Here is a 16,449-nt window from a genome sequence, read left to right as displayed (position 1 = left end):
AATGTGTGTCACGTTATTATGACGATACATGATATAGTAATATATTATAAGAAAGTTTTAAAAGTTCTCAAACTCCTTAATTTTTATTACCACAAACGAACCTTAACCTTTTCCTCGGTTATTTGTTTTCAAAGATATGGTGGCTATTTTTACCTTCAAGCTACAGCAAAACATATAACGTCATATCTTAAAATAAGACGAAAATAAAATGGTGCAAATTGAGGAAAAAAGAATAAATCCAATTTTGTTTTTGAAACAGAGGGAAAAGAAGTTTTAAACATTAACTTTTTCACTACACAGTTTCAATACTGTTAATGTGTGTATTGTAAGTGACTAATTGACAACATGTTATTGGATTGGATATTAGAGTGTTGTTCATCCAACTTCTGTGCTTCATTTCGTGTGATCATTCCCAAAACATAGAACATCAATGCTGTATTTCTAGAAGGTGATATAACTACATTGTGCTACGTCTTTAGGGGATATCCCTACATCAAACAAAAATACCCTCAAAAATACCATTGGTGGTGTTTGGTTGATTTCTGCTCATTCGTAGAATTGTTGTCTCTTTGAAACACTCCCCGTTTCCATTGTCAGTTCTATTAATTTCCGAATATTAATTTTTGAAAATATATCATCATTACTATAAACAAAACAAAGTACAACATAAAACTGCTTGAAAATGATACTGTTACAAACCAGCAGATCTAAGAAATTCGTAGTTAGTTATCATTTAATTGTACAACGTTTAAATTAGTGGATTCTGAGCTGTTTTGTCGTGACACATGGGAAGAAATTTTGTTCTATTATCCACCATATGCATCTGGATGTTTTAGTTATGATCATCCCTAATTCGGAAATTGAATTAGAAACGATAATCTCGGTTTATATATTCATATGAAGCATAACAATTTAAACTAAATTGTATTTAGAAAGCAAACAAAATTACGAGCCAATAGAATCGACCTATAGATTTCAAGTACATTGTCATAATATTATGATTGAATTTTTCGTATTGGAATTTTGCGAAATAATTAAAATTTCTCGAAGAGAAGCAAGAATCTTAATGACTCTTCAAAGAAACGGTTCTAGATTAAAACACGCACTGGAGATGGAAAACGAGCATAAAGATGTCGATTAGAGTCTGTCCTTTGGAATTTATTATTGTGAAATCGACTACAACAACCATTAACAGTTTGTTCTGAAGCAATCGGATTTCATCTGCTAATCATCAAATTACAACTGAGGGCATATAATATGACAAGAACCGTGTATATATGACATAAATATATAAACGTTTAGCAGATGCTTGAGTTATACAGAACAAATTGTTCCATACCATATTTTCTTTTTTTGAAATTCGAATTGGACCTTTAAAATGCCAAATCGTAGTTTTTGGATAGAAGCAAAAGAGTCGTTGGAGCAAAATGCTAAAACAATGCCTATGTCGTCTAGAATATTAGGAATTGGTGTAATATTTGTGGCCTTTATAGTGCTTTCTATTGGACTTATTGTGGGACTTAAATTTCCGGGATTCGTAGAAGACAGAATAAAAGAAGACCAATGTGTTGTTAGTGAAGAATATTCACATTATAATCAATGGGTAAGGAAACTTAATATTAAAACATGTCATTGATAGCACATGTTCTGTTTTTCATTTTCATTTACTAATTGAAACTTGGTTGATTGACAGCCAACAGGTGAATATGGTCTTTCAATATTCACTCCTAGAATAAATAGAAAGGTAATAAACAATTTCTATAATGAAACGACAACTACGAAGATGCTAATGCGAGAATAATTTCATTTTCATAAAAAGTAAAATAAAAAATACCGAACTCAGAGAAAAATTTGATACGAGTGCAATATATGTTCTACGAGGGACAATATTCCCCAATATTCATGCAATAACCCTTTTATTATATATCAATATAATATTTTAAAGTAAAAATGGCAATATAGAAAACTCGAACGAATGGAAAACAGCTGTCATACTCCTGACTTGGTACAGGTATTTCCTTTGAAGAAAATTGTGGTTTAAACCTTTCACTTGTATCTTCAGATATAAATAGGATCTTCTTGAATAACAAATATTCATTTCTTGCAGGAATTTGATGAACAATGGATTCGGTATGAAAAACTATATTTTTGGAATATTACAAATCGACAAAATATTTTATTGAGTGGTGCGGTTCCTAGTGTAAGTAGATATATATTATAAGTTATATGGTTCGCTACTGACCCCATACGGATCCATAGAGGGTTAGTAAAATCCATAGGGGGTGAGGCCGGAGGCCGAGTCCCCTATGAATTTTATTCACCCTCTATGGATCCGTAGGGGGTCAGTACTTAACCGTATAACGAATTTATCGGACGCTGGACTTTTTCTGCGGCGTTTTGTTGAAAAATAAACAATGAAACACAAGAACATTAATAGATGACGTCGCCATTAACGCGTCATGAACCCCATATGAAACTTACTAACCACATACGGTCTCATAGGGGGTCACCATGTGACGGCGTTTAACCAATCACAACGTGATAATTCATCTGTGGTCCGATAAACATACATGTTTGATAATGGACATAGTGTAATGCGTGTTTATGTTATTAGATGTTATATTATAGGGTTATTGCATGAATATTGGGGAATATTGTCCCGATTAGAATTTTATATTGCACGAGCTTGCGAGTGCAATATATGTTCTACGAGGGACAATATTCCCCAATATTCATGCAATAACCCTTTTATTATATATCAATATAATATTTTAAAGTAAAACTTGGTTTAAACTAAGATTTAAACGTTGATGACGTCATGAATTTTGAAGATTTATTGCACTAGTGCAATATTAGAATTTATTGCACGCTAACTTTTGGTTACGTTCTGTGGGAAATATTATATTGCTATACAATAATATGATTTATCCTTGAATAATGTAGATTTCCTAAAAACTCATATACTGAATAATTAATGCTCCAATTTTGCATTTACCATTCTATCATAAGGTGATCAACTTGTCTTTTTGAGACGTAGAAGAAAACATTTCAGTACATTTTGAGATAGTTTTCCGTATTGTCCTTTACATAACGGGTGTCACATGTGGAGTAGAATCTGCTTTCCCTTCCAGAGCATCTGAGATCACCCTAAGTTTTTGTTACTTAGTTTTTATTTTCCAATGTTGTGTACTTATATTGTGTTTTGTCCTTGCATTGTCATTTTTTTTCGACTTATGAGTTTGAATATCATTTTTTCATATCTTTTGCCTCTCTTTAAAAAAATAACATTTAAAACTGATCGAGTTATCTTCACAACAAACATTGTGTTTGCTTTTTTGCATTGTGAACTACCATTTCTATTTCACTATACATTCAATCAGTTACGGAAGATGGAACATATATATTTCGTAATTGAAAGGATATTCTAGGACTTGGTTTTCTTACTGTAATCACATTGAGATGTGTTTATGTATTATATGTATAATACAAATACTTATAAAAGGAGAAAGAAACCCCATGATGTAGAAATACAATGGTTATATAAATATCCAATAATTGGTTGCAGAATTGTTTCTATCTTCATTTGGTAATATATCAGAATCATTTACGATACAGTGATCGAAATTGTTGTTTTTACAACATTGTTAGGGACTATAACGTATCGTAAAGTCGGGAGTTACTACCATTCATGGATAATGCTATAGCATGACACTAATCTAACCAAATATACAAACTTTCACACGTCCTTATTTGAACTTGTTATTGAATTTTTAGTTCTTTTCATATTTTGATTGTCGAAGTCACGTTAGCAATGTAAATTACTAATCTTCGTCACCCCCTTTTTTCTCTGTGCAGAATATCAGACCGCAACATACTAACAACCTCATAGGTCAAATAAAACAATTAACCCTGTTCTTACGGATTATGATCAAGGATATTTAGCTTTATCTAGCTTGGCGATTACTTTCATTGTAGATCTTGGTTTTATGTCATGTTTTATGACATGTTTTGTTTTAAATTTCTTTTGAACAGTAATTGGCGTAGATAAATAAATCTTATATTAAAAGCCCTTTTCAATTAAACAAGAACAATATCTTTAAAGATAAAAGGAAAATTAGAAGAAGAAAGAAGATCAATAGTTAAAATACGACGAGTGTAATGCTTCATGACGGTTATCAGGTCTTATATGACATATTTGTCAGTTAGAAGAGTCTCTATGTCATTGTCAAGATGTTTCAGTTACCCATTTAATGTAGGTTTTATTAATTTATTCTATATTTAATATTGACACCTAGAGCATTAATGTATAGCTTAGGTTCCGCCAAATAACAGGTGTTTGTTTTTCTTACATAAAAAAGATACTAGTAGTACATGTCAATCATTTTACAATATTCGTTTGGATTTTTGTTAAAAATCACATTAATACTACAAATGGAAGTATCATTGTTTCGAGCAATAAGAAATAGTAATTACAATATTAAGCACATACTCACAACTTCTCGTTCAATCAAATTGCTTGAATTTGCCTTCTAATTTTCATAGTACATACCTTTTTCGTGTACTAAGTAACTATGCATGAATGACCACAAGGATAAGATTTCATTGTATCGTAATCAAGATATTGAAATAAAAATTACTACTGGCTATTTGGAAAAATATGTTGTGTTACAAATTAAACTAAATAGTTTGTAAATAGTTTTCAAATTAATTTTTAAACATCCTACTTTTTAATCTTTGGATCTAAAAATATATTTGACGATTAAAACTTTCTTTCATATAAATAAAGAGTAACATATATGGTTCTTTATACCTTGATTAGAGAACAATGACATGCATCTAAAATTGTAACCAATTATCTTCCATGCAATTACTTTGTCCCCAAAAATAGAGTGTACCATTGTGAATGGAAATTAAATGTATTTGATCTATTTCATCATAAATTGATTCATTATTGGCTGCTTAATGTTCAGTGACAGATATTTCATGCATGTAAACTCTCCACTAGACTACCTATGGGTACATACCAAAGGCAGATACTACCATTTTTAAAAGGGGTTCCAACCAAGATAAAGGAGGAGAGGGTCCAACTGTATGTCCTTATTCAAAAGCACTGATCATCTCAAAAAGGGCGTTTTCCACCACCCCTTTTTGGTATACAACTGCAAACTATCTAATGTTTTAAAATTTATCATAGTTTTAGTTTTAGTTTTTATATAAAATTGAAAAATGTTTGTAAGAATGTAAAGCTTCCGCTGCAATTTAATAATTTCCTATTTTCTTACCATGTAAAGAAGTACATGTATGGTTGTTGTCTATTTGACACATTCCCCATTTCCATTTTCAATGTTAAAACACAGCTTTATATCAGTAAATATACTTACACCAGCAGCTACAATCTTTTCGTTCTAGAGTCAATGGCCTTTTGAAATCAGATATTTCATGATATAAATAGTAAGTAGATTTACAAAACTACGTAAATGAGCTACACATAGTCAGCCAAAACTTGGGTGTAATTTACATAACCTCACGCATTAGATATAATGCTTAAATGAGATCAATGAAAACCCTGGTCTGTCATAAATAAAGACAATGTTAATGAAAAGGGAGGCACAAACATAATAAATATGCAATTTCTCTGCATTGATAAAGTGTTAACTTAAACAAATAATAATATGAGATCGCAAAGTGAAAGTACAAAACGGTGTCATGGCAGATGTAAACAAGTTGAATCTCATGACGATATTTGTTATAATAAATCACTATATGACGGGATAATCAAAGTATTTCATAGGTAAACATTACCAAGATATACATATAAAACTGGCCCTTATCGCGTGCAAAGTACAAATAGTTTAAATCATGAGTATGAAAGTCAATGCATTTATCAGTGTTTGTGCACACCCGAGAAGTTGACCACCCGGCAATATTCAAATAAATATATCTTTAAATACAATTAATAACACACTAAATAATAACGATTGTCAGTCAAGAATTGTCACAATATTATGAAACTAAGAGCTCGGGGCAAGCCCCTCGCTCTAAGTTTCTTAGTATATACCTTTCTATACACTAACCGACACATTTTAAACAAATATACTTTTAACTGTTGCCATCGGACACAATTATTGCCCTCGGCGTTCAACTCATACACAGTCAATCATTATTACGGGATAATTTTTCCGTACTTGAAGCATTCATGTTTTAACATTTGATTGTTGTCCTATATATAGTCTGTTCGTTTAATAGTCTAAATAAACAAATGAATGGAAATGCCAATGGCTCACAGTAATACTTTTTATACTCTTAATAATTTTAGCTGAAAAAATGTGGTCCTTACATCTATAAAAAGACGGCAAGAAAAGTGAATGTTGTTTTCAGGGACGGATATGTTTCCTTCAAATACTTAATTTCCTTCAACTTTGATGAAGATAAAACACAGGAGGAATGTGGTATAAACTGTAAGAGTAGCGATGAGGTGAGTTGAAATTCTTAAGTAGTCGTATACAATATATCTGTAAAATAAAGTCAGCAGTATGAATAAGAATAACCAATTAGTGGATAAATTAACATCACCCATTAAATGAAACACTATAGAACAATCTTACCATGTGATGTTATATTGTTATAAAGCTTAAGAGAAATGTTAATTATCACACTTATTATTAAAATTGAACGGTTATAATTATATAGAGAAATGAATGTTAATTAATCAGAAAATTCTTAAAATATGGTTTTGCAAAATTCATCTCATATATTAATATAGATGAAGGGATTTTTTTTATATATATAAATAAAACGAGAAGGAGTGCTTGTATTATGATTTTTTAAAGGAGTAGGTTCAGTAAGACCCTTTTTGGCCCCAAAATATAGCAGTTTTACAAAATCGTTAAAATGTATACTTTAAGTTATTCATTGGAAAGTATTATGCTTCTGTTACATAAATATGGGCTGTTTTGACAATACAATGCACATGTATCGGGTACTAGCATCATAAAGTAATGCTAAATTACTGAAATCTTCACAATTTTAGCAATTTTAGTTAAATTCTAGACGGTTTCCGTCTTAAATGAAAGTGGCCGCATTCGTGTTCATTCTTAATATTGAAATGTAAGTTATATATGATGATAATACATAACATATATACAGGTTGAGGATGAACACGGATGCGGCCACTTTCATTTTTGACAAAAAAATCTGAAAAATGACATTTTTGGGAATATTTGATAGATTTTTCATAATTAAGCTAGAATCGGAGCGTTTTTAATGAGTATATCAGTTAAAATCTATCACATAAACTGATTGAATCAACTAAAATAGACACTTAAGTGTTTAAAAAATGTCTAAAATCTTTCGTCAGATAAACTTGAAATTTGAGGCCAAAATCGGCCCTTACCGGACTTACTCCTTTTTTTTATATTTCGTTGGAATTTATCTTAACTAAATAAGTACAAGATTGACATATGTGGCACACGCTATTAATAAAACGAATGACATAAACATATAATACAATCTTACAGATAAACTCTTCATGAACTTATCTACTATTTAATACGCAGTGCCTAATTAGCTGAATGACGTTAATTTGCGATCATAACGTGCCAGAAAATCTATTTCAAGAAAATAGAATTATGTATATGATGTTAGTAACAAAAAGTGAATCTCCATACAGAAGATTGGTAACAACAACTGTATCTGTTCATTTAATATCGGTTTCAATCAGTTTAAAATCTGTTCCTGCAGGCCACTTTGTTAGTGAATAATTTATGATACATTAAAGCCAGTTGTACGTTTAGTCCCATTTGATCGTTTCATATAAATTGTAAGTCCCTTGTGAGCATCGTACCAGTAAACAGTTGCTTTGTGTAAGTGGTTTCTAATAATTAATATTCTGAATTACTTATAACAATTATATATATATATTTCCTGAAGGGGTATCCGTCAGTGAGATAGTAATTCAACGACACAAATACTGCTAACCAAAGTTAAAAGATGTCAACAAACAGTCTTCAGCATTAGATATGTGTCAATACAATATGTCAAGCTGGTCATAAAATACACACATGGATTGTTAATACGAAAATGTTACTTCTCAATTGAAATTGGAAACACATAATACTTGTTGCTAAGTTGTAGTTTTCTATGTTGTGTTTTACGTGCTATTATGTTGTTTATTGGTCTTTTATTTAGCAATGGCGGTGTCTGTTTATTTTCGATGGCAGAGTTTGAATGTCCCTCTAGTATCTTTCCTTCCTCTTTTATATCACAAACATATCTAGATATATTTCAAGGAGCAAGGTTCAAACTAATTGGAAATAAACAAATACTTTATAGTTCTTAGCAACATTTTACAGGTCAAACTATATTTCGTTAGCTTAAACATATGTATAGTATACCAATTGATATGTTAGTCTATGTCATTTGCTCTATGGTGGAGATTTGTTTCATTGGCAATCATATCATATCATATCAATTATTTCTATATTATGTACAAGCTTTTACATCGTTGTATATTTGCTTATTGGACCTGATATGAACACAATTATTTAACATTTTAACATTTGTTACAATTTTTTGACAATAACAAAACCTTGCTATTTGACAGTCATATACATGTGACTATGGGAGATATTTCAGTAAAATAAATACTCGTTTAAATGAAATAATTAGGTATAATATCCGATCATAGTCAATTGCTTATGATTCAAAGTTTAAAGATTACGATTGAATGATCACTCTTCAAAATTTTCAAAAGCGGTATACTACTGTTGCCTTAAATTACACAAATTATGTATTTTTAGATAATAATGCTCGATACAGATAAAATAGAAGAAATTGGAACGTTTAAAAGCTCTGAGGATTATCTCTTGGGAAACATTCCGGAATGGATCAATTTAAAAATAGAAGAACTAAGTGTACGTCAAACAAATATTTCTGAGAATGTGTTTTCTTTGCTAGGATTATTAAACAACACTGCAAATACAGAGATGGATCATTTAGTTCAAAACATTTCCTTTGGTCGCTGGATAGGAAAAAATGATACTGAACAGAAAATTGTGATAAATAACATCAGAAATAATACTGATTTTTCTGAGAATGAAATGACACGCTTGTATAACATTCTCTCCTCAGCACAAGAGATGGGTTTACCTTTAACACAAGAAACTACGGAAATCTGCAGAAATTTTGCACACATAAATACTTGTTCACAGCATCTTATAAGTGTAAACAGTTCCTTTCCGGGGCTTTTATATCCATATATCGAAGATAATAATTTAAAATATTCTAATTTTAGAAACATTTGTGGACTACTTCTCTTTATACAAAGCATTAATGAATCTAACATTAACTGTTTTCTAAGTGCAACAGAATTATTAAGCGAGTTATTTTGTTTTGCAAATGATACAGATTGCATATCGTTTATGTTGGATAATGTTTACATATCAAACTTGCTACTGACTTTAAAACATTTCGTTTTTCATTCTTTATATGCTAAAGTTATCAACTGGAGTGAAGTAGAGCACCGCAACAAACTGTTTAAAATTTCAAGTATAAAAGAGTTGGTCATTGGATACGATTCTTCATTCGGTTATGTTTATGGTGAACTGACCAAAAATATGACCCGAGAAGTTAGCCAGAGTTTCGGTCTGTCTGTCAGGTTGTCGACATGCATACTAGACAGACACTCGGGCAATAATATGATGCTATACAGTAAGTATGGGAGACCACAGTACAGTTTAATAAACCAAAATAACTTACGATTACTTCTTTCCATCATGTCAAAATTTGTTCTTTATTCAATAATTCTATTGTTTTCTCCTTTTTTAGATAGCTTCTAAACAGGAATGATTTTATCGGTTATCAGTTATTTGCCACATTTTTTTTTAAGATTGGATAAGGTCAAAGCTGGTACAAAGGGCAACTTCAGAGGGGATGGAAGTGGCTTCATATACATTTTATACAGTTTTCAATCAGTTCTAATTCATGGCAATATCCTCCCGTTAAAAACGCATATGCTTTGTCTGAAACAGAAACAAAATATAGTGTAAGAATTATGTACAAAAATGTAACAAATTTGATCTTATATTCCAGATTATCAGGGTTCTGATATTTCCACAGCAAGCCAATACAGCATATATAACACGTATTTCATTCAACCGTTGGAAGATTTGAAAACATGTACAAGTCAAACGCCTGCTGTTAACTCGTTCCTTCATTTTAGTGAAGAGTTTGCGTGCGCAGTATATTTTAAACAAAATAGGATAATAGAATTTTCAGGAATTAATTTATTCAAATATATTTCAGGTAAGGAAAATATACACTTGCCAATATTAATTTTTGAAATGTTAAAAACTAATAGAAAGACATACCTCATGAAAGTTTATAGTTCAGGTAAATCAATCTTTAAAAAATGTAAGCACGTTTTAGGAGCTTTAACCTTAGTTTCCGAAAAATTTCCTATTTCACCAATACGAAATATCGTTGATGAAAACTGATAGTGTATTTTCAATTCAGCCACTCCTTACATTTATAGACAAGCGACGTCATAGCATACTTTAACTTAATACTCAATCTTTCTGTCACTGCTTTCTTGTTAGATCCGTGGTCCACAAACTGTCTATTTATTTTTACTAATTGTGGACACTTTTTTAATGACACCAATTGTCATTTCTTAATACTTTATTATTGAATTGCAAAGACAAGATGACACTAACGATGTACGTAAATTAGATAAACAAATGACCTATAATGGTTTACTTCTATAAATTGTTATTTAGATGGAGAGTTGTCTCATTGGCACGCATACCACATCTTTCTATATCTATATAAACCAGAGTGTAATAACGATTTCAGTCAAATAGCAGTCTAAAAGGTCAATACATTTCTCTTTTGCAGAAAAATATTAAAAAAAAAGATTGTCGTTATTGGTGAAGTAAGCATCAAGCTATTTAAAATTAAAAAATCTTAAAAGATCCCCTTACCCCAAAAGTCTTAATATGATTGTACTTTGTAATAGACAAATAGTACAAATATGCTAAAAACTTAATTTTGAAAGTGGATCAATATATAAATAATCAAACACTTTTCGTTACCTTAGTGCCTAATACGGATATGGAATTAAATCCGCTTCCATTGTACATGTAAGATAAGGATATTTGTTTCAAATTGTTTTCTCAGACAATGTTGCAAAGGGGACAGAAAAAATGAAGAAATTGTTAATTATAAGATGGAATGAATATTAGTTTATACAGAACTTCGTTTCTGCAAATGCTTTAAATCAACCACATCAATTATATCAGTTATCAAAGACGGGGTTTAAAGTTATCCTGAAACTACTTATGCTTCAGGTGGTGGGAATCAGATTACAAAGATATGTTAAAGTGATGCAAACTATACCAAAAGGAACATTCAAACTGACATGTCAAAAGTAATATGACTGAGCCATAGCTAAAAAAGAATAAAGAACAACAAAGAAGTAATACAATCTAACCGTTTCATCTTGCAATAGTAAAAAAAGACTTTTCAACACTTTACATAATTTCAAGTATTTCCTTTTGCAAACTTAAAGACAAATTGAGAGATGGTGGTGCTTTGTTTAACATCAAGGAACGTTAACGTTATTGTCTTTGGGAGGAATAAAAGTACTTTGTAGACTTCACTCCTTTTCAAACAAAAATTTCTCTGAAATTGACATTATCTAGTGCTTGATGTTTATTTGATGACATATTTATAACGTTATGAGTAAGTAATTTTAACATATTATCGGCATTCCCATGAGAAGCAACTGTGCTCCTTATCTTGCAGACCTGTTCCTCCATTCAAATGAGGCTTCTTATGGAGAATGAAAACAAGCTACCATTATCCTTAAACCTCAGAATCAAAATTTGAACAAATCTATCTTATTAAACTTGAAATAAAGGATACAAAATAGGAGAAAAATATACCAGAGGAACATTTTAATTCATAGACTGAAAATATTTACATCCAATGCAAGTAAGTCTGTCTAACAACGTGACTTACAGGGTGAAATTGACCATGGAAGTCGGTTGGAATCAAAACGTTACGACAACAGAGTGATTTTAGCTTCACAATTGTAAGCTTACCATTTCTATGTAACAACATTACAGAAGCGCCTGCATATATCTCCAAATTCATACGATATCACAAGGCTTGCGTTTCTTGCCATGATTTATTTGAATGCTGCTAACAAGGAAATTATCAAACCAAGAGTTCCAAGAAATGAAATTAAAATCATCCCTTCAAAAATTTTACGGACGCCATTATGAGTTAGTTGACTGTGAAAAAATATCTGTTTCAGAGATGCTGACAGATATGTTTCAATCGATGTTAACTCCATCTCGTCCTCGATCTCCCAGAAAATACTGTATCGAATTAGAATTTTCATCGGTTTTGTACTTACACGAGCAACACTACTGGTGTCACATGTTGAGCAAAATCTGCCTGCACTTCCGGAGCACCTGAGATCATCCCTGTTTTTTAGTGTGGCTTAGTCTTTAATTTTCTTTGTTGTGTTTTCAATGCTATTGTTTGTGTTTTGGTCTTTTTCTTTGTTTGCCACGATGCTGTCCATTTGTTTTCGACTTATGAGTTTGGATGTCCCTTTGGTATTTTTTCGCCTCTCTTTTAAACAGATTGTCTTAGCCTAAATTGGCACAGTTTTTTTTTTTGGATTTCGGTTTTAATGCTGTTCAAATTCGTATTTGATATATTTTCATCTGTTTTGATTCGAACTTGCTTCGAACTATACTAATATAAAGTACAAAAAAATAGGCTTGTATTTTTCGTGAATTCATTAAAGTGGACATTTCTATATGCTCTTTTATTTGAGCTCTTCATTTTTGTTAATGTTGGCTTCAAACTGTTATGAGCGCCATTGACGAGTCTTGTGATACAAAATATGCCTCTGGCGTACTTATTATAACCCTTGTATCTTTGATGACTGGAGATATGGGTTGTTTAATAAGTATTTTCACCTCATAATCATGATAGTTCTAGCGGGTTGTTTTTAGATGAAACGAAGCAAACGTTTTACCAGTTTTACGTTTTACTGCATCTTCACTATGAAGAACATGCAGATACGTTTCCCCAACAGTGTTAAATATTTAAACGTTTCTATAAAAAAAAATGGTTACCTACGGTAATTTAACAACAGACAAAATTCAGAATGGAGCACATTCGTGTTTGATGTAAGGTGTTATTAAATACTTATACTGTAATAATTGCACGACTCAAGTTTTAATACTTTTTTGCAGATGTAAGATGTCCATTAAACTCTGATGTTCCATGTTGTAATTTTATTGAATCATTTGTAAGTATATTTTATATATTTGTGATATAAACACTATCAATGGCAATTCATGTTTACGAAACAATTACTATCAATTAATGATTATAGATCGTCCGTAAGTTAACATGCAAGAGTCTCTTAGACGGGTATCACATGTTAACATGTAAATCAATACCCTGCTTGGGCACTAGAGCCATCCAACCATTCCAGTTTTTTGGAAGTTCGTTTAGTTGCTCCCTTTGTATCTTCTTATCTTTTTTAAAATACCTGAATTCAAATAAAAGCCTAGTTGTCATAAATAACATTTCAAGCATTGGTTCTCACTCCACGTTGTATTAGCTATTATCAACTTATCCAGCATTCTTACAATCATGTTTTCATTTACCCACATTGTGTGTGTATTTTAATATCTCTTTGACACAATCCCCTTTTTCATTCTCAATTTTATCTCAATGTAATTATGAAGTTTGAATTTATGTTGTATTTCAGATTGACATAGAACCTCTTTCGGGTAAAATTTGGAGAAAGACTCTGTGCAGGCAAAAGAAAATCTCTTTTTCCAAGTATGGAACTGTTACTGATAATGTATATCGACTGAATATTTCAACCTATTCATTTTCAACGTTTTTAAGGGAATCAAGAATAGAAATTTCAAGTTATGATGTTGGAAGGTTTAAAACACGGGTAAGTTAATTATTTTATTTGAAGAGTCTTATCTTGACTCCATAAAAAGAGAAAACATTGATTTTGCTGTCTAGATTCTAAATCATTAGGCTGAGATCGACACTCGAAAAGTTATGATAAGAAAGTGAAATCAAATTATACCATTTTGTTCATTTCAATAAAACTAGTATGATAGACAATAATATTCTGAAGTTTAAACTCATGCATTTCTTTATTGTAAAAGAAAATTCAAATAGCCATGAACATATTCCACTGTCTGCGTTATATAAACCTGCGTGCGATGGAAAAACGACATCGAACACAATCAGCTACGTATTAACAGTCATTAAGATTACAGTATTGTTTGAAAGTTGCAATTTTGTAAATTCTTGTTAACACTATACAAACACCTAATGATCCGGTCATATTAAAAAAAGATGCTCCTAGTTATTGTATTTGGGTACCAAAACTTAACATGTAGTCCCGCAAGCAACAAAATAAACATCAGCTCAGGGAATGATGTTTAGTTCCTTCATGTTCAAAATCTACATTAATTATATATGCCTGAGATTACTAAAAACTCAAATACGCATACATCATCTTCTCCATGCCAGAATGGCACATCAGAGAGCCAGTTACTAGATATGTGTGTTCTTGAGATATCGGAAGGAAGATTGCAGATGAATTTTAACTTCAGTATATGCATAGTAATAAGGAAAGCACCTATACTATCAAGACCATGACCGTTACACATAATTTCTATATGTATTAGCTTCATTGTTGAACACTGAATATAGACTTAAAGACCGAAAGTAACAAAAGAAACAATAACCAACAACATATCATTAGACGGATCTGCCATAGGAAACAGAACACTTGGCTTTATCAGAAGAAATCCCAAAGAAACGACCAAGACCGTCTAATAGATCTGAAAGCAAATAAGTAAAACCTATGATTGGTTTACTGTATGCAGTCACTGTAAAGAAGTAACATTAACATCATTAGTAATGTGCAGAGAAGGACTGCTGCTTAGTTTTGCCACCAACAACTATACAGACAGAACACATGTTGAAAATTTCAAAATATTGAGAACTCTTTATAATATTCTCACCATTTTTTTAAATCCCCATTTTGACTCCGATGTCATTCGAAAACCTGTCATGTAACGTCATTCGATGTCTGTTTACTAGAAAAAACAGGTTTACTTGCGAATATCACCAAGCTAACATTTTAGGCAATACATAGATTATATTAATTTACTGCAATAAGGGTTACGTGTTTGGTAAACATGATCATGAATTTAGGAAATTATCATATAGTTGCGGTTAATCTGATAGTTCAATAAATAACAGATTGTTAAAGTAACATACACGTTTTCGCTGCATTTACGACCCATTGGTTGCCCTGAGCTGTTTTCTATCCTTGACCATTCTGTTTTCATTCTTAATTTTACTATATGCATATGACAAATTTATAGTTTATAAATATGAACACGTAGGAAATTTATAAAAGTTTACGAGAACTTTACACGTACCAATAAAATGAATTTACAAACTTTTATTTTTATTTCCAGATCGAACAAATGTTGGATGCCTCATGTGTTGGTATGATAAGTTTAACTGTGATAGCTTCGGGTGTTTTTATTCTTGCAGTATGTATATTGTGTTGGCCTCAAGCGAAGAGAAAGGTCCATCCATTCATTTTAGAGCAAAGTCATAATTTAGCTCATTCAAGACTATGAAAATGTCTGCTAGTATTAACAGTATTATGATCTATGTCTTTCAAATTATCAGGCAATTTATATGATTCGGAAGTTGGAGAGTATTTTGTTTCATTTTTTCTTGTCATAATTCTTAATAGATAAAAGCTTACAATCGAATAAAAAAAAAAGATTCTAATCAGAATCATAGTCCCTCTCATTTGGTAATTTCTGGAAGTGTTCAATATATTGTTTGTCTATGATAAGGCAGATTTTATTTTTATAACCTTAATGTTCATAAAGTTGTTATTTTTCTTACAAATTGATTGTAAAGAGAACATCTAGCCTTGAAAATTAGCCATATAAGCTATAATGAAAATAGTTGTTTTCATCAAGGTTCTGTTGTCTGATAAGTTTTCACTGTTTCTTGATAAATTTTTCAATAAAAATCAATCTGTGTGGAGTTTTTTTTATGATGATCTTAATTTTTCCGTCAGGTCGACTCAATTGCAAAATACTGACATAAAGTTGATGAGATAATATCAATAAAAACAGTTCTGTTGCATTTATTTTCCGTGACTTGTGACGTTCAAGTGAGCACATGTCCCTAAGCCGAACTTCCTTATCTCAAAATTTACCTAAGAATGAAAAAAAGTAAAAAAAAACATTTGGTAAAGTCGAAATTCAAAACTCTCAGAAATTTGTACCAACGAATCAGGTTTCAGGGTTTAATTAACCCACCATACTATAAGAAACTTGTAACGAACATCAGCGTTGAAAC

At 31.1% G+C, this 16,449-nt stretch overlaps 1 protein-coding gene across 2 annotated transcripts; it reads left to right on the top strand.

Moving 5' to 3' along the window:
* Positions 1-516: 516 nt before the first annotated feature.
* Positions 517-16,127, top strand: LOC143067427 (uncharacterized). 2 transcript variants are annotated; one of them, XM_076240688.1, is made up of 8 exons: positions 517-1,603; positions 2,108-2,200; positions 6,317-6,475; positions 8,799-9,708; positions 10,090-10,302; positions 13,272-13,327; positions 13,796-13,990; positions 15,543-16,127. In XM_076240688.1, the coding sequence occupies exons 1-8, from the start codon at positions 1,379-1,381 to the stop codon at positions 15,708-15,710; spliced, it is 2,019 nt and encodes a 672-aa protein (XP_076096803.1). In that variant the 5' UTR covers positions 517-1,378; the 3' UTR covers positions 15,711-16,127. The 2 variants fall into 2 exon arrangements, with proteins under 2 accessions (XP_076096803.1, XP_076096804.1); XM_076240689.1 differs by lacking the exon at positions 2,108-2,200.
* The last annotated feature ends 322 nt before the right edge of the window (positions 16,128-16,449 follow it).

Source organism: Mytilus galloprovincialis, chromosome 3 (assembly GCF_965363235.1).
Source record: "Mytilus galloprovincialis chromosome 3, xbMytGall1.hap1.1, whole genome shotgun sequence".
In the NCBI taxonomy this organism is placed as follows: Eukaryota; Metazoa; Mollusca; class Bivalvia; order Mytilida; family Mytilidae; genus Mytilus; species Mytilus galloprovincialis.
Note: the sequence above shows the minus strand (reverse complement) of the source record. Positions and strands in the feature narration are given on the sequence as shown.

Excerpts from the sequence above, each read along its gene's own strand:
- LOC143067427 (XM_076240688.1), top strand. The coding sequence starts at position 1,379 with ATGCCAAATCGTAGTTTTTGGATAGAAGCAAAAGAGTCGTTGGAGCAA. Across the intron at positions 1,604-2,107 it reads ATTCACATTATAATCAATGG|GAATTTGATGAACAATGGAT; the intron begins GTAAGGAAACTT and ends CATTTCTTGCAG. Across the intron at positions 2,201-6,316 it reads TGAGTGGTGCGGTTCCTAGT|CTGAAAAAATGTGGTCCTTA; the intron begins GTAAGTAGATAT and ends TAATAATTTTAG.